Source organism: Callionymus lyra, chromosome 11 (genome assembly GCF_982586985.1).
Source record: "Callionymus lyra chromosome 11, fCalLyr1.hap1.1, whole genome shotgun sequence".
Lineage (NCBI taxonomy): Eukaryota > Metazoa > Chordata > Actinopteri > Syngnathiformes > Callionymidae > Callionymus > Callionymus lyra.
The window spans coordinates 13,552,575-13,573,300 of NC_141828.1; the positions used below are offsets into that span (position 1 = coordinate 13,552,575).

The 20,726-nt window shown below is 40.1% G+C and overlaps 1 protein-coding gene across 3 annotated transcripts in view; it reads left to right on the top strand.

Annotated features, from left to right (window-relative positions):
• The window catches only part of arid4b (AT-rich interaction domain 4B), a 55,929-nt gene extending 36,650 nt beyond the window's left edge, over nucleotides 1-19,279 (top strand). Inside the window, exons 10-24 of one of the 3 annotated variants that reach the window (XM_087802753.1) lie at nucleotides 1,978-2,054; nucleotides 6,163-6,311; nucleotides 6,387-6,459; nucleotides 6,530-6,624; nucleotides 6,705-6,802; nucleotides 6,878-7,061; nucleotides 7,129-7,379; nucleotides 10,572-10,754; nucleotides 11,667-11,751; nucleotides 11,828-11,951; nucleotides 13,383-14,612; nucleotides 15,673-15,783; nucleotides 15,853-16,080; nucleotides 17,375-17,521; nucleotides 17,588-19,279. In XM_087802753.1, the coding sequence (XP_087658879.1) occupies nucleotides 1,978-2,054; nucleotides 6,163-6,311; nucleotides 6,387-6,459; nucleotides 6,530-6,624; nucleotides 6,705-6,802; nucleotides 6,878-7,061; nucleotides 7,129-7,379; nucleotides 10,572-10,754; nucleotides 11,667-11,751; nucleotides 11,828-11,951; nucleotides 13,383-14,612; nucleotides 15,673-15,783; nucleotides 15,853-16,080; nucleotides 17,375-17,521; nucleotides 17,588-17,742 (3,190 nt within the window). In that variant the 3' untranslated portion in view covers nucleotides 17,743-19,279. The remainder of the gene's footprint in view (nucleotides 1-1,977; nucleotides 2,055-6,162; nucleotides 6,312-6,386; nucleotides 6,460-6,529; nucleotides 6,625-6,704; nucleotides 6,803-6,877; nucleotides 7,062-7,128; nucleotides 7,380-10,571; nucleotides 10,755-11,666; nucleotides 11,752-11,827; nucleotides 11,952-13,382; nucleotides 14,613-15,672; nucleotides 15,784-15,852; nucleotides 16,081-17,374; nucleotides 17,522-17,587) is intronic. The other 2 variants (XM_087802754.1, XM_087802755.1) reach the window with 2 other exon arrangements.
• The last annotated feature ends 1,447 nt before the right edge of the window (nucleotides 19,280-20,726 follow it).

Consider the following 20,726-nt stretch of genomic DNA (forward strand, 5'->3'; position numbering starts at 1 on the left):
GGTCGGATACATTCTCTAGATTTCACTATAAAATAAAAATTCTCTCTCTCTCTCCACTCTTTACTTTTCTTTCTCCATCGATCATTTTTGTAACTCTTTCAACAGCTCCTGGACCAAGTCTCACAATTACTTTTAGATGTTGGTTTTTCATTTGTTCACATGGTCTTCTGCCTCTTTTGGATTTTTGTTCTGGTTGAAATAGTGTATTTGTTTACTCTTCTGACGGTTTGGATTTTGGTACTTTTTTGACCAGGTCCGAATTGTTAATTTGTTCTCTTAGTCATCTGGCCCCTCTAGATTTGTGTTCAGGTCTAACTTGTTCCTTTGTTCTCTTATTTTTATTCTAATTTGGATTTTTGTTCAGGTCTAAATCTTGTATTTGTTCACTTGGTACTCTGGCTCTTTGAGATTTATTTCAGGTCTAAATTGTTTATTTGTTGACATGATCGTCTGTTTTGGGGGTATTTTTTCTCACGTCCAAATCACTTATTGATTAGTAAGTCTTCCTAGTCTTTTGGATTTTTGTCCAGTTCTTAATCATGTATTTGGCTCTTTTAGATTTTTTTTTTACTTGGTACTCTGGCTCTTTTAGATTTTTTTTTACTTGGTACTCTGGCTCTTTTAGATTTATTTTACTTGCTACTCTGGCTCTTTTAGATTTTTTTTTACTTGGTACACTGGTTCTTTTGGATTTTTTTACTTGGTACTCTGGCTCTTTTAGATTTTTTTACTTGGTACTCTGGCTCTTTTAGATTTTTTTTTACTTGGTACTCTGGCTCTTTTAGATTTTTTTTTTACTTGGTACTCTGGCTCTTTTCGATTTTTATTTTACTTGGTACTCTGGCTCTTTGGGATTTTTTTTTTACTTGGTACTCTGGCTCTTTTAGATTTTTTTTTTACTTGGTACTCTGGCTCTTTTAGATTTTTTTTTTACTTGGTACTCTGGCTCTTTGGGATTTTTTTTTACTTGGTACTCTGGCTCTTTTCGATTTTTATACAGGTCTAAATTGTTAATTTGTTGACTTCGTCGTCTGTTTTTGGGGGATGTTCGCTCATGTCCAAAATATTTATTGGTTAGTTAAGTCTTCCAGCTCTTTTGGGTTTTTGTCCAGGCCTAATTTGTGTATTTGTTCACTTGGTCGTCTGGCTCTTTAGCATTTTTGTTCAGGTCTAAATCGTTCATTTGTTCACTTAGTCGTCTGGCTCTTTTGGATTTTTCTCCAGGTCTGAATTGTTAATTTGTTGCCTTAGTCTTTGGGGGTCTCGAATCTAAATGCTTAATTCGCATTTGAAAAAAAAAATCATCACTAATGTCAGGCAAAATCTCAGTGAATGAAATGATTGAAAGTCTTTGAAACGGGAAATGCCTGATCATTTTAACTGCTGATTTCTGAAGGATCTTCCCATCGAGATCCAAGAGTTTTCCTGGAAAGCTGCTTTACGCGAGCAGCGGCTGATTTCCGAGATCATCCCCGAAATGAGATTCCGTGCCGTCGGTAAACCCGCTATCACACCTCCGATCTGTTTCAGCCACGATCGGCGGCGGCGCGTTATTGTGTGTAAAGTCTCTCCGTGACAAATCTAGTCATTGGATCTGCTCAGCTGCTCTCGAAAAGCAAAACAAATCATTTTTTTCGGGAGGCCCAGGAGTCGAAAAAAAAAAAAAGTCTGCTTTTCAACTTCTAAGCTGGACTGATCTGTCCATCTGCCAAATCATCCAAGATTCCACACAGCTGCTCGGAGATTGCGAGAGAGAGAGAGGAACGTGTGATTAGTGTCGTCCGTCTGAGCCGGTTATTGGCGGCGACCGCCGGGGTCAGAACCTCTCCTCTCACCCGTCAGTCGGCTCACGAAGACGTTCTCTCGGAGTCCGATCCGGGCCGGAGAGAAACTCCCTCCATGTTGTGTTCAATTACAGACAGAGAATCATCTTGAGTTTTTATCGCTCAACCTTTTTTTTTTTGTTGTGTTTCGCAGCTACACCGTGTTGAGGAAAGACGTTCGGGAAATCGACTGCGATTGTCCACCGAAGGCAGACGCCGCAGTGAAACCAGGTGAGTGACGGTTCTAAAAAGGTTCTGAGGAAGTATTCTCTTTTGGGCAAGTTGATCATTATTAAAATACAGTAACAAAAATACAGTTTTTATAACCTATAGTTGTCAGTATATGTCAAAAAGGAAGCGAGCAACAACCCCATCAAACCAAGGGTCATAATTATAAACTCAAATTTTCCCAATTTCACATGGTTATTTTTGCTTTATATTCCAGTAAAGTGTGTATAAAATTAAAACGATGTGTTAAAAAAAAGAATCACTTAATTTAATATACAATGACATGCAAATATTAACTAGGGTTGTTTAGTTTTATGTTGCAATTATACTTCTAAAAAGTGTGGTACGTCCTCTGCAGCTAAACTAACTATTGAATAGTCGAAGATCCTGGCAATGGCTGAGGACGAGAGGATACAGTCGCCTCGAGCAGCTTTTAAAGCTGATGTTTGGACATATTTTGGTTTCAAAGCAAATGAAAGCAGTTACGACTTGTGGTCAGTAAATTCTGCGACACCAGAGTCAAGTACTCGACATTACTACAAATAAGTAAGTTTAGCCTGAACGGTTTTGGAAAGTATCACAGGTTGTAATAATAACATGAATTGTAGACAAGTTTAGCGTTGAGGTAGAATTAATTAGTTGGTGAAAAGCTCTCGCAGGAAACATAAAAATGAATTGGCCCAGGTCTGAGTTTGGCACTTACATTACAGCCCCCTGTTGTGATATTTACGAGTTAAACCCATTATTAACCGTTTTTGAATATTAACAAAAGGATTGAATATTACAACCGTTAGGCGTTTGCTTAAGTGTCATCATGGTGCTCCCCAGTACTTGTTTAGGCCAAAAAATAATTTTATTTTACTTTGAAGGTGAGTGTTGTTTTCCTTTTTTAGTCTCGCTCAATACAGTTCATTAATGAAAATTGATTTGAGTTCAAGTCGGTTCAATTCTTTAAACACTTTTTAAAAAACCAGGGTCCTCATGTAAAAAGTTTGTGAATTTTCTACTAAAAAAGGTCGCACAAGTAAGTAAGTAATTTTTATTTATATAGCGCTTTTCCAGACCAGGGTCCAGAAAATGGACAACACAAATACAAGCACTTTTCTTTGTACATCCAAAATCAACGTAGAATTAATCACAGGCGTGTTCATCCCTTTCCACGCCATAATTTACATATTTAAATCATATTTAAATGAACCAGAGTCTGTGATTTTTCTCTCCGCGATCAGAAAAAACATGAGTTTAACAAGAATAAAAGTGTAAATCAGTAGCTTAAAGAGTAGTGATGATGATGAGCTTCATATAAATATGTGGCGCAGCTGCTACACACGCCTAAAGAGTTTACAAATGAAAAATCAACAAATCATGTGACTGCGTATTTGTATACGTTTTTTTTTTTCAAAGAAAATCTCCAATCACGTGATCACATGATCACATGCGGGGAAACTTTCGCTGCTTTCATTCTGCAGCTTCAGTTTGATCAAACGTGATGTCGTTTCAAAAGAACGTCTGTGACTCTCATAGAAAAGATCATTTTGTTAGTTATATTATAAAAACAAGCTTTTAATTCCTTAACATTTTTTTGGAATAGCGTGAAATAGTGGATTCAAATATTCAGTATAAAACGATCGATGTTGTCTTAATAAATACAGATCATATGTTTGGTGAAAGAGGACATATTTATAAGGTTTTATTATAGTATCCACACGAGTGAATATTAAATTAGACATTATTATTATTATTAAGGGAGGGGTGAAGATCAAGTAGTAAAGTGTTCAATTCTAATGATATGAAATTGTTCAAGGTTTTTAATTCTTACTCTTTAGTGGAGTTAAAAGATCTCTAGTTCTGTTTTTTTTCACCAGGTGAACTCGGTAAAAGCAAAAATGTTCCAAACATTTTTTTCTTTTCTTTTTTTTGAAGCCTTTATATTCTCTCACTCTCTCTCTGTCAGGCTGTACAATGAAGTTGCAAATTGCTATTTTTTCAAGTGACAAATTTTAGTTTTCCTCTGACATAAAAAAAGGAGATTCTGGTGTATAATAAGACTTCTCTGTATTTTACTTTCAAGAAACAACCTGAAGGTTGTGACAATTTCATGGATTTAAAGTCAGAGACGGCTCAAATTATATTTCAGGGTTTCTAACACGTCCTTAAAAAAAAGGTTGAGAGTCTTGGAGTAGCTTAGAGGAGGAGGATGAAGTGGAGCTGCTGCTCCTTCTTGATGATAAAATCCAGTGGATGTACTCGAGACGGAGCAACGATAGTCTTTTCTTGAAATGTGGCATAAATGTGTATGATAAATGAAACCATTGATTTATTAATCATAATAATGTATCATCAGAAAAAAACATTATGTAACATCTCTTTCATTTAATTTGGATTTAAAAATGCTGGTGAATAAATAGTTTATGGGTCTGAAAGGGTAACAAGGACAAGCATTAAATAAAAATGTGTCCATTTAAATTGTCCTTGTTCCATCTTTAAATAGTCTAAAAGTAAAGCTGTAATGTGGGCTGCAATACTGTAGCTCGGGAGGGTTTTTTGTTCCCGGCAGCGATTGAAAGCTGCTGTCACTTTTGAGTCTATTTTTATTTGAAGTTCTCACCGGCCCTTAATATAAATAGCATCCCCGTTTTTGTTCCAGCAGAGCTCTGACTCCAGCAGCTCACTTCTTTAGGTGATTTATTTTTATTTTTTTATAAGTATTATTAACTCACACCTGTGTATTTTACCGCACTGTAAAAGTGTGCGATGAGCCAGTGTTGAGGTGTTTAGATGTTTCTTAAACACATTGTGTTGCAGCTCCACGCCCAAGAAACAACACCCAGTCAAAGAGCGCTAAAATAATTAAGTTGTTCAGGGCTGTCATGGAACTTTAAAATTAATTATTCAGACATTTAAAATGTCATGGTAATATAAAATGGGAGGTTGTTAGCTTGTTGTCTTATAAGCTGGTTCGTTTATTGTCTTGTTAGCTCATCAGCGAGTTAGCTAATTGGCTTTTTATCTTACCAACTTGTTGGCTTATTAGCTTGTTATCTTATTAGCTTGTTAGCTTATTGTCTTGCTAGCTTATTAGCGAGGTATCTTGTTTGCTTATTATCTTATAAACTTGTTAGTATATGAGCGTATTGCTTATTACCTTATCTACTAATTTGCTTATTATCGTGTTAGCTTAGTATCTTATCAACTTGTTAGCTTTAGAATCTAACTCGCTATAAAACCAACTCCAGCTGGGCATTAAATTGAGTGTTGCCAATTCTTATCAACTCGTTATCTTATTAGCTTGTTAGCTTATTGTCTTGTTAGCTTATTAGCGAGGTATCTTCTTGGCTTATTATCTTATAAACTTGTTAGTTTATAAGCATATTGCTTATTACCTTATATACTAATTCGCTTATTATCGTGTTAGCTTATTAGCTTATCAACTTGTTAGATTCTAAAGCTAACTAGCTATTTCGCTAACGCGCTAGAAGACCAACTCCAGCTGGGAATTAAATTGAGTGTTGTCAATTCTTATCAACTCGTTAGCTTATTAGTTTGTTAGATTATTGTTTTAATAACTTTTTAGTTTATTAGCTTTTTTGGCTTATTATCTTTTTAACTCGTTGGCTTATTAGCTTGTTAGATTATTGTTTTAATAACTTTTTAGTTTATTAGCTTTTTTGGCTTATTATCTTCTCAAATCGTTAGCTTATTAGCTTGTTAGATTATTGTTTTAATAACTTTTTAGTTTATTAGCTTTTTTGGCTTATTATCTTTTCAAATCGTTAGCTTATTAGCTTGTTAGATTATTGTTTTAATAACTTTTTAGTTTATTAGCTTTTTGGCTTATTATCTTTTCAACTCGTTAGCTTATTAGCTTGTTAGATTATTGTTTTAATAACTTTTTAGCTTATTAGCTTGTTAGCTTTTTGGCTAATTATCTTTTCAACTCGTTAGCTTATTAGCACGTTAGCTTCTTGGCTTATCAACTTGTTAGACTCTTGAGCTAACAAGCTAATAAACTAACTCCAGCTGGGAATTAAGTGTTGTTAATTGATTAATGCTTATTAAAAATAAGTCCTTTTCACTTCAAATAGTAATTCATATATATTTGACTCGACAGCTTTGGACGCAGCCTTGGAGTTCCTGCAACAGGCGCTTGTTCCCGGCTGTTGGAAGACCGAAGTGAAGGAGGAAAGCTCCGGCAGCGAGGAGGAAGATGAAGAGGAGGAGGAGGAGCCGGAAGGGGATGCAAGCCGCGAACAAGAGGAGGTAAACTAAAGGAAGCTGAAAGAATGGCTGATGGTTAAAAAAGAGAGATGGTTAAATGTGAAATAATATTTTCAGGAGGAAGTGGAGCCTTTCCCTGAAGAAAGGGAGAGTTTTGTTCAGCAACTGTACAAGTTCATGGAAGATAGAAGTATGTTTTCCGTCTTGTAAGCGCTGATCTCTATCGTATTTAGATCTAATTCCTTAAATCTCTCGTTCAGAAACGCCGATCAACAAACGCCCGGTTCTCGGCTACAAGAACCTCAACCTGTTCAAGCTCTACCGGCTGGTGCACAAGCGCGGCGGGTTCGATAGCGTGAGTTTTCCGACCATCGACGGGCGACACGAGCCGCCATTTTCCCAGGAACTGGCTTGAACCTCCTTTTATTCGCACAGATCGAAAGCGGCGCCGTTTGGAAGATCGTCTATCAGGAGCTGGGGATTCCTATTCTCAACTCAGCCGCTGGCTATAACGTCAAATTCGCTTATCGCAAGTATGTGTTTTAATCGTGACGCGGTTTATTTTCGTTTTAGCTGTTTTTTAACGATGAATCTCTGCGACTCTTCAGGTACCTGTATGGATTCGAGGAGTACTGCAACTCCACAGCCATAACCTTTAAGATGGACCTCCCTTTAAAGCAGCCCAAGGTAGAGTCCAAATCCGAACCTGAAGCTGGAACAACCAAAGCCACCGTCTCGGAAGAGCAGAAAGTAACGGTGGAGCCCTCTAGTGTTCAGAACGTTGTCTGCAAGGTGTGCTTCGTCTTTTGTCATGTGACTCAACGCGGCGAGATCGTTGACGACAATCTCTGTCTCGTAGGAAGAAGAACCAGATTTAAGTGGCAAAAAAACGGCGTCGGAGTCCATAAAAGTAGAACTGAAGGACAACGGCCACAACGACAAGGAGGACGACGAGGAGGATTACGACGACGAAGATGATGATGACGACGATGATGATGAAGAGGGCTCCCTGAAGGTCGACACGGACGAGGGCTCGTCCACGCCTCGCCACGGACCCGACGGAGTCAAACAGGAGTACGACCAGGACCAGGAGAGCAAGCACAACTCTGGGTAGGTCTGAAGGAGGGACCTGGTGTCCTCTGACGCGCGATAGAACTCCTGCATGGCAAAATACATTTTAAGCGAGATGGGTATCATTGAAGCAACACTCAGTCGACACTCTTTCTTCTCGTACGAGTCAGATGAAATTAGTTTTTAATGTAACGGGAAGTTGTTTATTATATACAAAGAATATTAATAATAATTAAAATTATATTTAAAGTTTTGTTTCAGCTGATATATGGAACTATATCAATGCCATCTTTTTAATAATTGAATAAACAAATTCAAAATTTTCAAAGTGATTTTTAATCTTTAGACATAGTTTTATATTCTTATTCCAATCACTCAAAAAAATGTAAAATTAATATATTGTATATTAAATATAATTTTAAATATAATTTTAAATGTTTAGCCTTTTTAGTTCAATATATATAAATGTTGCCATATTGGAGCCAACCTTTTTAAAGTGAAGTTAAGTCTACAAACGTAAAAATATTGCATTCGGATCATTTCATTTCTAATTATTAATTAATTAATTAATTGTTTAGTCAATTAATAAGGATATTAAAATTGTGTACAATTTTTTATTTTTTTTAATTACTAAGTGTATCAAATTGTGTACAAATAGTTTTTTATTTTTTTAATTACATTTTTAAAAAGAGCATCAAAACAAATTCAAATTGTTCAATTCAACTAAACAAGGAAAACAAACTCAACCATTCAATATAATAATAATAATAATAATAATAATAATAATAATAATCTCTATTTATATAGCGCCTTTCTAGACCAGGGTCACAAATATAGAAACTATTGAATCAGTTGTTTACATTGATTTGTTAAATTCAACCCTTAAACAATCTGACGGCGCTGATATACTTCCATATTGATGAGTCGCACTCCCAGTTCAACATCAAACCGTCTCTACGTTTGGTGATAAAATGTTCATTAAGTTATCACTATCTGCTTCTCGATGCCCATCCCTCGTGTCCTGTAGGCGGACAAATCAAAGAGTTCCCTCTTTCACGGTAGAATCAGATGGAAGCTGCGATGCTTCACTAACCAGCTTCCCCACAACTACCCCCCCCCCCTCGCTACCTGCTAACCGGAGAGCATCACTCTCTCCTCCCTGAGCTCAAACCTGCTGCTCTCCTTCCTGTCTCCGGTCAGCATCAGCTGGCGTGAGATGTCGTCTTGACTGCTACCTTTCAACCGGCGGGTCACGCCACTCTCCTTCTCTGTCTCTTTTTTCTTTTTTTTTTTTCTTCTCCTCGACTGACAGAGACACAGCTGTCCTCATCCCTTCCTCTTCTGTCCTCTCGCTCTGTCCTTCTATTTCGACTTTTGGTGTCCAGCTTAATGTTCCATGTGTGTGAATGTTGTCACCGGTGAGTGGTCGAGGAAGAGACGAGCTCGCTCTGCTGTCTGTTGTCGGTATTGAATGTTTTGGGTTTTTTTTTTTTTTCGTTCAGCAGCTCACTAAAGATCTCCGTCGTGATTTGACGACTTTGTTTTTGGGTCCTTGGGTTTTTTGTTTTTTTTCGCTCTCCGTGTTCGTTAACACCACAAGGACGTATTTTTGTTTAGGCTTCATCCCTGAATAGTGGATGACGCAGCTCTTACTGGCTAAAATCTGCGGCTTGAGTTCTCGTACGGTGAGTCACAGGCGCCTCCGGCAAAAAGGAAAGACGTCGACTCTACACCGGATCAGAAAACGGATCTTTGTGCCTCAAGTCTGTTCTACTCTGTGACACAAGATTCTGGACACTTACCTTTTTAGACTTTTTGACACATAAAGCGTTAAAGTATCCACTTTTTTTTCTTAACAATCACTCGCTTTCACCTTCATTTATCTTTCTGGATTAACAGGAATATAGACTTTCTCTCGTCATCAATTAAACTGAAGTTTACATTTTTTTAATTGGACTTTTCAACACTGCAAAACAGTGGAAGTTATTCTAGTTAAGTTGATTTGATTGTGCGTTAAAGTTTGGAAACGACATCTTATATATGCAGCAAACATCATCACATCCTTTCGATAGAACCCAATAATAAAAGCACAATCTTACATCCACATATATCAGAAATATTTTCATGTTTCTATCAAAAGTATAAACTTACATTAAATGACCAATCATATTACAATTGGGGATACGCTGCATGATTTACCTGAATTAATTTAAAAGCATAAAGAGTATATACTTAATCGTCAACTATCAGAAATAAATCAATCTTTAAATGCGTCTTAAAAACAGTCTTGCATTTAAGGTAAGGTAAACTTTATTGATCCCTCAGGAGGTCTCCTTTGGGAAATTGTTTTTTTCCCATTAGCCACAAAAAATACAGCAATTTTTCATAAAATAAGAACATTTGAGCAACATGCATTAAAGCGCAATAATAAACGTTGGCATTAATATGTCCATAGTTTACCTCGATAACAAAAGCCCTGATTAAAATACAAAAAAATGTAATAGAACTGAATTGAAACATTCAAATGGAGATTCTGTTCTGTTGACATAACAAACGTTTGCTTGTTCTCGTTGTGAATGTTTTGTTCCCAGGCGGGGAGATGCTGGATTATATCTGTTTGGTGTTGGTTTTTTGGTGATGTCGATGAGGAGAGCGATGAGGGCTCTAGTAGTACTTGGGTGTGAAGATGTTGACCGTTTTCGGAGCCTGTGGTCGAAGCCTCCGTCGCTCGTTGAAAGGAAGTCTGGTCGTTCCCTCTCAGTGACGTAGTCGTGCTTTCAGTGGCTGTGCTGCCTGCTAAGTCTAGCTTCGCTAACCTGCCTCTGCACCTCTCCTACTGACCGGCACCCCCCCCCCCCCTGCAGCTCCAGATGAACAAAAACCCCCCTCAACAGCTTCTGACTGTTTCACACTAGCGCCTCCTTGTGGCTGTTGTGTTTCTCACAGCTGTGTGTTTGTACGAGACTCCCCCGAGTTCGTGGCTCCCGTAGAGTTAACAAATGATTTTGCCATGAAAGGAATCGTTTTTTTTTTGCCCTGTTCTGTGAGAAGAAACCGGACCAGGGCCCCGGAGTGAGGCCAAAATTATGGGATGTAAATGGAACAGGTGCGGTCAGGGATCTGATTATTGGGAGGGTGCAGAGAGGCGGCGGGGGGGGTACGGGTGTGTGGTTGGGGATCTGTGTTCAGCCTCTAGGGGGGTCAGGAAGTGCTGAACTGTTTTTCTTGCAGGGATGACAGCAGTCAGGAGGGGGAGGAAGGGGAAGAGTTTGAGTGTTACCCTCCGGGGATGAAGGTGCAGGTGAGGTATGGGCGAGGCCGCACTCTGAAGACGTACGAGGCCACTGTGAAAGAGGCTGACGTGGAGGGGGGAGAGGTGCTCTACCTGGTGCACTACTGTGGCTGGAACATCAGGTAAGACAGGACCTGGGGGAGAATCACCTAACTTCTGTATTCACCCAACAACAAAAAAAACAAAACATAAAATTAACCTTTAAATCAAGACAGCCGGGGGGTCACTCTGGTGTCCCCCCAGCGTCGAAAGAACTAATGCATCCCCCTCCTCACAGTTGTGCTTCATCCCCTCCTCGCGGTCTCTACTCTGGGGCCGTGGTCTAGTGTCTAGTGGGCGGACCGAGTTCCGGGTCGATGTTGGGTCACTCCTCAGCTTCCCTGATTCGGTTTCAAATCGACCCCCCCCGTACCCCCTCGTCTGTCCGCCCCCCCCCCCCTCTCCCTCCTATAGCCGTCTGTCTCTCGCAGATGTTACTTCCTCACCTGTGCTGAGCTGAACTCTCGACTAGACGCCTCTAGACCCCCGTAGTGTGATCTCACCTGAACGGGCCAATCAAAGTGCTGCTACACTCACCTCTACCTCGCCACCCTCCCCCTCCTCCCCAAGCGGGTCAGGGTTCACGCAGTTTTGTTTAAAGTTAGTGCCAGGGTGCTAGCATTTCATCGTCTCAATGTTGTGGTTCTCTACCGAAGACTGTGGGCTGTTTTTGTTTTTTTTTTCTTGTTTTTTTTTGCATCGTGTCCGTCGTCGTGTGTGTGATGTTGCTCATCTTTCCTCGTCCGACCCAGAAATGTCACCCTGGTTCTGTCGGAACTGTTTTTTCTGTGGTGGTCAGTGTGACTCTCCTTTTCTCTCTCTTTCATCGTAAAAGGTTTGTCTTCTTCTGCATAAACGCCGCGGGGCTTCTTCCTTACGCGGTCCAGGCCGCATCATTGTATCATAGCAACATTTCTTCGGGTGGTGGGGGGGGCGGGGGGTGTGTGATCGCTATCCGGGTCCGAGCCGTGAACACTGTCTCTGTGCGGGTCTAGGTATGACGAGTGGGTCAAAGCCGGCAAGATTGTACGTCCGGCCAACAAGAATGTTACCAAAATAAAGCACCGGCGAAAAATAAAGGTGAGAGTTGAACTTCCCTTCGTTCTTTTTACGGGTTTGAATAGTTTTTTAAAAAACTTGTCTTTTGTCCCGACAGAGCAAAGCTGAGCGGGAGCACGACCGACTGGAGAGGCTCAATGACAGAGACGGGCTCGGACCCTCGACAAACAACAACCGGGGCCCACGATCTAAAGGGGATTTGTTTTCCAAACTGGATGAAGGTAAGGACGAACTTGTTTTATATGAATGGAATGGAAACATATAGAATACATTAAGAAAAGCTTTAAAAAACATGGAATATATTAACATGAATAAATAACTTGTTTACATGTGTATTAGCAGCATATGATCTAGTAATTATGATTATTATTAAATAGTTATTAGCTTCTTGGTCAGCAGTTACTTTGTTAGTAACAAAGCGTTCTCTCTAAACTAGTGGTTTTTGGAAAAAAGATGGTATTTTCTGTAAAGTAACACTAGTCTGTGACTCTTGAAATGACAAGACGCTCGTTTTTGTCAAGTTCACTTTGAAAATAAACCAGTAAATTAGTGAAAATGAGTGAAAAACAAACTTTATATACTGTTTTAGCTGAAGGTTTGTCCGTGAATATGATGCTGATGACAAACCAGTCTGTGATGAAAACAAAAAAAAGGTTCAGGACCCCTGCTCTGAATATTATTAAGACTAAAAATAAATCTGTTCCCTAACTTAAAATGATTTTGCTAGCTGGTCCAAACTGGAATGAAGCAGACGCTGCATTAACAAAGAGGTTGTCGTTTAGAAAGTGGAATACAATTTTTTATTTTAAATTCATTCTATTGGCATTTATCCATCTATATATTCATGTCTTCACACTTGCTGTCGTGCCACTTTTATGTGTAATCTGGGCTCTGATAGTGATTTCAAGTGATAGTGAAATGTTTACAAATTGTTTATGAATTCACTCATACATTTATTAATTTCTTTTTCTGTCAGAGCGTCTGGTAAAATCTAAACAAGAAATTTGTTATCGAAGTATAAAACTTTATCAAGTGACTCATTAGGTGGAAAACAAGTTGAAATTAAAAAAAATAATTATTATGGAGCAGAACCAATATTGAATGAATTTAACATATTAAGTGTTGAAACTACTTTTTATAAGATTTTTGTAAATAATCAAATTCAATAATGTGGATATTGAAAACGAATTGCATCTAATCTAAGGTTTTGCTAAATAATAACAAGAATATTTTTGAAATGCAATACATTTTTTAACACAGTTTGATATTCTAAATTGATTCTTTTAAATTCAATATTTTTTTTAAATAACCCTACCTTTTAAACTCATTATAAAATGTTGGGTTAGACATTGCCTCTATTTTATACTGAATTTGAAACCCTACGAATTAAAGATTGTTGAACTTTGAGAATGTATTTTTGAATTATTGGAATTAGAATATCAAACTCTGTTTAAAAAAACCTTTTATTTTTAAAAACATTCTACTTCAACTTTTCAATATAGAAACGTTTGAATTTAATTAGTCCTAAAGTTTTTCTAGGCGTTAAAAAACTAAATTTAAATACTAAATGAACGGTTTAAACCTTTGAAATATTCAATATACTGATAGCAGTGACTAGAACCGACTCAAAGCTGTGAAACTCTCTGCTTCAGCCTCTGAGATGTCGACAGACGACAGCGACCCTGAAGATGAGGCTGAAGAACGACCCGAGGAGGAGGATCCATGTCCTTCCAAAGAGCGAAAGGCTCCGACCGAGACCTCGCTGGTTTCTGAATCACCCAAGACTCCGCTTGAAGTATCGAAACCCGCCTCGGTCTCGGGGAAGAACCACAGCCTGGTTCTTGCCGAGGCGGCAGACTCCGGGAGGCGCAGAGTTCCTTCAGAGCACGAGGGGGAGGTGAACCCCAGAAAGAGGAAGTCCGACGGCGCTGCAGAGAGAAGCACCAAAGGTCCGCCCAAAGCGAAGATGAGGAAGACCAGGAGTGCGGACTGGCTGCCGGGAGGATCCTCCAGGAAGCTGCTGGACTGCAGCGGTCCTGGAAGGGACAGGGGGGCGACGTCCAGCAGCAGCTCGGAAGACGAGGGCGCAGAACCCCCTGACTCTCAGGTTGACGAGGGAGACAGAACAAGGTCCAAAACAAAAGGTTTCCCTTCGAAGAAGTACAACGGGGTCAAGGACAAGGCCAAGAGCAGCAGACAAGCGGGATTCTGGGAGATTCCAGAAAAGAGAGCCAAGATGTCCGGCAGCTCGGAGGACAAACCGGTCGTCCGCGCCAAAGGCCAGAAAGACGTTTGGTCCAGCATCCAGGCGCAGTGGCCCAAGAAGACCCTGAAGGAGCTGTTCTCGGACTCCGACACGGAAGCCAACTCGCCGCCTCCCCCGGTGCCGTCGTGCCTGGACGAGGAGGACCACCTGGAGCCGGAGGTCGGGCCCGAAGACGAGGGTCTGGAGGAGCGTTTGGAAAACGACAAGCTGCAGGAGTTTCCCAGCAGCGGGAGCAACTCCGTGCTCAACACGCCGCCCACCACCCCGGAGTCGCCCTCCGGCGGCGGGAGCGTGGCGGACGATCTCGTCCGGCCCCCGGCCTCGCCTCCTCCACCGCCCGCCTCCCCGCCCGCCCTGCCGTCAGAGCTGGACTCCGCCGTCGTACCGCCGGGTCCGGCGCCGCAGCAGGACGCGTCGGGCGGTCGCAGCGAGACGGACAGCAGCACGGTGGAGGTGGAGAGTCTGGGCGGAGAGCTGCAGGACCTCCCTCAGGACGAAGGGGGGGCGGGCTCCCCCTCCAAGGCGTTCGACACCGCCATCTCCTGCAACAGCAGCAGCAACTGCAGCCTGGAGCTGAGCAGCAGCAGCCAGCAGGAGAGCGAGCACAAGTCCAAAGGTGAGGAAAGGTTCCGCGTTTGCTTATTCATTGGATCTGGTGATGTGATGCGTATACAGGGGCGTAAATACGATATATTGTGATACTGTATGAACAAGGATTTATTTGTAGTATTGTCGAGTACTTGACTCTGGTGTTGCAGAATTTACAGACCACATGACTCTTGACAGAGTCATAACTACTTTCATTTGTTCTAAAGAAACAAAATATGTCCAAACAATCAGCTGCTGGAGTCGACTGTATCCTCTCATCCTCAGTAATCAACCGGATTCTTGTGGAATTTCATTATTCCTTTAGTTACAAAAGACGTCACTATCTTTAGTGAAGTATAAACCACTTAAGAACTCTGATGAACATAAACCTTTGCTGTGTCTCAAATCGCATACTTCTCTTAGTATACTAGAAGTTAGTATGCATCAGGATAGTGTGCATACTAACTAGTACGCAAATTCTCAACAGATAGTATGTCTCAAATCAAACACTGCCGCTACACACTAACCGGAAATGACGCGACAGCTTCTTCTTCTACTTCTATTTAACAATGTTGCAACCAGCTGTTGGAACACTATCGCCACCTGCTGGCAGCACGTTTTGCAAGTTTGGAAAAAGAAATATGAGAAATCGAAATATTCGCGAGATATTTATGCCGGTATCAGCACCAAAGACGTGAGCATCCTTCTACTGCTGCTGAAAATGCACCTGTAAGTATATGCAAATATATGTATTTATATACGAAGTAACTTCCGTTTAAAACGTCACTAAGATGGCGGCTGTTTAGGGTAGACAGTGTCCATCGAACCATACTCAGTTTTGTGGGCGTTCTAGTACGCCAATTTAGTGTGCATGGCGCACTAAATTTCGCATACTAAGAATTGAGACGAACTTACGCACTAAAAATACTAACTTTGAGTACGCAAGTATGCGATTCGAGACACAGCATATGATTTGAAAAAACTATCTATACAGTGCTGGTGGATATCGATACCTTGTCATGAAAAAACATGTTGTGATATTTAAGCATATCGATATTTTCTCACAGCCCTACCCGCTTCTTTTGTAGCACCTGTCGGTCAGAAGAGACAGAAGGAAACACAGGCACCTGGCATCACAAAAAAACACAAGCCAAACCGCAAGAGCCTCGTCGTGCCTCCCAAGAAGAACCGGAAAACAGGTAAAATGATTTAATCTTCAGGGTCTCTCTGGCTTTTTGTGCTGAATCCGTGTTTTTTTTTCATGCAAGCAGCCCACAGCAGCGACAGCGAGGACCAGTCTGCTGTCGAGGCGGCCATCAAGTCCACCGTCTCCAGGAACAACACTCCCGACGTGAAAGTTTCCTGCTCGCCCAAGAGTCACGGGCGATCCCCTCCTTCAAGCCATAAGTACCACAAGCAGGGCGACCTGGAGCACCCCCAGCACCGAGACCACCACGGCAGGTCGCCGCGCATCTACAAGTGGAGTTTTCAGATGTGTAAGTTTTCAAAAGTCTAGAGGCGTCTCACAGTTTTCCTTAAAGCTCACGCACGAAATAGCCCTTTAGATTAGAGCTGACCAAAAATAACTTAATAAATGCACCTCATCAAGTGTCGGAACATTAAAAAAAAGATCATGAGCTCAGGGTGACACGTAATCAATCCCATGATTCTCTGCTGGAGTTGACACTGGTTGCCATGGTTGAAAGTAATTAGTTAAATTATTATATTTCTGTCTCAAAAGTTGTTGCAATTTTCTTCAATTACTTCAAGTACTTGAAAAACTACTTGAAATTTGGGTTCAATGCAGCTCATGGCTCATCCAGCAGGTGGCGCTGTGGTGCGGATTTTAGGCTGACAAGAGTACAATTTAATAGCCACAGTAAGTAAGTAAGTAATTTTTATTTATATAGCGCTTTTCCAGACCAGGGTCACAAAGCGCTTAAACAATCAAAACAATATTCAATAAAGTATATACTTTAAAGGTCAAGATAAAACTGATAACACAACAGGACAGTGACGGGAAGTAAGTATTCTTGTTGTGTTTTGACAAATTGGTATGAAATCATAAACATAATTATAGTTTTAAAGTTGTGTGTCATGTTTGTGTTGAATATATTTTATTACTTTATTAAGTAATTAAGTAATTTTTATTTATATATCGCTTTTCCAGACCAGGGTCACAAAGCGCTTAAACAATCAAAACAATACTCAATAAAATATATACTTTAAGAGCAAGATAAAACTGATAAAATTACAGCAAAAGTAAGGTATTACAGTAATATTACTTTTTTATGGATTTTTTATGGTTGCATATTTAAAACTAAATGAATCCAATTATAACATTCCAAAGTGTTTTTAACTTTTACGGTTTTATCCAAAGGTCGACAGACTGGTCAGCGGTGCAAAAATGTTTGTTGGATTCCTGTTGAATGATGGTTAAAAGTCAAATTTATAATCTTTCTGAGGCAGCTTTACTTAACATTAAACATTTTAATTCTGGCTTATTAATAATTTCTCTCTTTATCTCCTTGCAAGTTAAAAAATTCTCCCAGTACTTTTTATGAAATGCAAACGTTGTCTCAGACCCAGTGCTGTAAAACAGTTTAGTGGTCCTGTGGACACTCGCAGACTATAGGCAAGTAAAGTTACCTATTGAAGGCTATCGTTGAAATAATAGTTGGATAAAAAAATCAAAATGTTACCTAGTGCTACTTTAAGGAGACCAAAACACCATTTAAGGTCTTGACCTGCATGTGTCCTCTATTGTTGAACCATCTGCTCTCCCTGCAGCTGACCTGGAGAAGATGAACAGCCTGGAGCGGATCTCTTTCCTCCAGGAGAAGCTCCAAGACATCAGGAACCACTACCTCTCCCTCAAGTCCGAAGTCGCCTCCATAGACCGGCGACGGAAGCGCATGAAGAAGAAGGAGCGTGAGAGTGAGTCTCGCCACATCCTAACTCGTACGTCCTTGAGAGGAAACCTAAACGTTGTTGTCTCCTCAGACACCGTCGCCGCCTGCTCTTCGTCCTCCTCGTCCTCCTCGCCCTCCTCCAGCTCGCTGACGGCCGCCGTCATGCTGACGCTGGCCGAGCCGCCGGTGTCGTCGTCGTCCTCCACGTCCTCGCAGAACTCTGGTGTCTCGGTGGAGTGCAGGTGACACGACGCACTCGCCAGGAGACACCGCACTAAGCACTTAACCAGCACCCCCGGGGGGTCGGCGGCACCCCTTTCCCCCAACCCCCTCCCCCCTCCCGGACGGACAGGTCAACCTTCAAACCACTGGGGCACAAAAACTGGACCAGAGACAGAAAATAAGCACTATTTTCTATCGACAACCGTTTCCTCAGCAAGCTAGCCGCGCCGAGCTGCGTTTTTAAAAGAAAAAAAATCGTCTCGCCGAAACGAAATTTATCAAAATTTACAAAAATTGTCTTTTCTGCTCTTCTTAATTGAACCTTTTTACGAAATTGTTTTTTGCAAGCAATAATTGTTTTTCCATTTGATAAACGTTGTACCGGTGAAAGAATGAGGACCGTCGCGCCGCCTGAGCTCGCCAGATTTTCCTCAAGCTAATGTACAACTCTGCCATTGTCCTCCGTGGTCCCGACAGCACGGCTAATGTCTCGCCATCCCCTTCCTGTCGATCAGGTCACGGAGGCCGGAGAGGATCTGGACCAAAAAAAAACGGGTGCGGCCACGGCAGGTGGTCACGGAATGATACTGTAGTGCCTTTTTGTCATTTCCACGGGGCACACTTGAGAGAGAATGAACTGTCCTGAGTGAGCTGAAGGTCAAAACACGGGATCGCCTCAGCATTTTTTTGGGGCTGAGGCAGCGGTGAGTTCGCCCTGATTCATTTGATCTGCCTTTTTAAAAAAGCACATCCGCTTAATCCGTTTCCATTCCTCGCGTCAGTTAGAAGGTGTGTGAGATACGTACTGATTGTTCCGCTGCTTTAGTTTCCACATTTTTCCTATAGATTGCCTTTATCGAAAAAAACGCTTAATCGATCGTCCCATCAATACTCCACGTCGTAACCAAAAAAAAAATGTTTGGTTCTGTTTTTCCAACGAGCAGATATATATATATAGATATATATATATCTATATATATTGTTAATGTGTTTATAGCATAAGTGAGTGTACATTTCTGCAGACATCTCCAGTATTTTCTTTGTATAGAGCAAGTATAAAAACCCCGAAGGTCGTCCTCGTTCGCCGTTTGTATGTACTGTACGCTTTTCTTATACATTTGTACATTGAGGAGAAGAGAAAAAAAAAGTGTTTTGAGTTGAGCTATTTAATATCTTGCACTGTTAATATGTACTTTTCTGTACAGACAGTTTTAATTGTTTTAGCTGTAGCTTGAGTGTAAATAACGAGGGTTCTGTTGTAGAAACATTTATTATTTTGCCTTTTTTTTTAATGAATTCTTTATTCTTCCGTTCATCTTCTGCTTTAGTTCTGTATAGTTTGCTTTAAGAGAGGAGTTTGAATGAGACTATTTTCCAACTGGAAGCAGGAGTCTGAGGCTGTATAATGGAATCCAGTCTGAATGAAAGAGAGTCGCGGCGCGTCGTGAAACGCTCCATAGTATTTATTAAGCTCATCCGATGATGGTCACTGTGTAATTTATTGTACATATGTAAGCAAAGCAGAAGCCTCTGTTTGAAATAAATGCCATAGTTTGTGAAGAAGTCTCTGTCTGAGTATATGAAGTGGTTAACAAATTGTATTTTGTGTGTATTTTTTAACTTTCATTTTTTCTCACAGTACAACTTATTCATCTCTAATTTAAAGATCTGGTTCAGGGTCAGATCTTCACCTCAAACTCCTAATCTTTTTCACTGGTTTGTCTGGATCAAAAACTAACCGTCAGAATCAGTCCTACTTTTGTTTTGTTTTGCCCATTCTCAGGGGTTGCCACAGCAACAACTTATCCTTATTTAGACGTTCCTTTATTCTTCCCATAAAGGAGAATATTCTCAGTTTTCTTTCCCGGTTACTCCGAACGACGACTTCATAACAAAATATTGATGTGTCCTTCTCTTCTGAGACCCTTTGTACCTGAATATATATATATTTTTTCCCCCACATTTAGTGACATTACTGGCACCATCACAAATATTCAACAGTATATTTTCAAATGAAGAAATAACATTTGTATTTCACTGACAATGGACAAATTTTCACAATATCTGAAGGAAATGGAATAATTTCATGATTACTTAACGGACATGATTAGAGGAATCCCTTTTAAATAATACTTGTGTATTTAACCAACTACAATACTCAGATAATCTATTATACTTTCACATACTTACTTACATATTACAGCTCAGTGTATTATGGTGTATGAGTTTATTACTACATTGATTTTCTGGAACTCCTGTTGTGTTCTCAGTTCTATATTGACCTTTAAAGTATATACTTTATTGAATATTGTTTTGATTGTTTAAGCGCATTGTGACCCTGGTCTGGAAAAGCGCTATACAAATAAAAATTACTTGCTTACTTACTTACATCCCGCCATTATACTTTATTTTAATTTGCATTATGTTTTATTTTTATTTTTTTTAGTTCACCTATATTTTTTAAGAAGAAATAACATTTGGATTTCACCTACAAACGGACACTTTTTTTTACTTAACGGACAAGATTAGAGGAATCTCTTTTAAATAATACTTGTGTATTTAACCAACTACAATAATCGGATAATCTCCTATACTTTCACATACTACAGCTCAGTGTATTATGGTGTATGAGTTTATTACTGCATCCCGCCATTTTACTTTATTTTAATTTGCATTATATGTTTCATTATTCTTTTCGTTCACCTAAATATTTTGTTTGTCGTTTACAAATAAAATACATTAATCGAGAGCGGTCACGTCACCGTGTAAACCGGTGTAGGTACAATATCGGTCCCCCCCACTTCCTACGTGATGACGTCACACGCTGCATATGCGAACGTCTCTTTAACATATTTTTTTAAGGGTTAAAGAAACGTCAACAGAACGTTTACATGATACTTTTTACCACATAAAACATTTATATTGATGAAAAAAATGATCTTCTTCAACCTAATCACTTTCCGTTCGTTAATTTCCTGGTCTGACGACACACGTGACTTTGACACAAA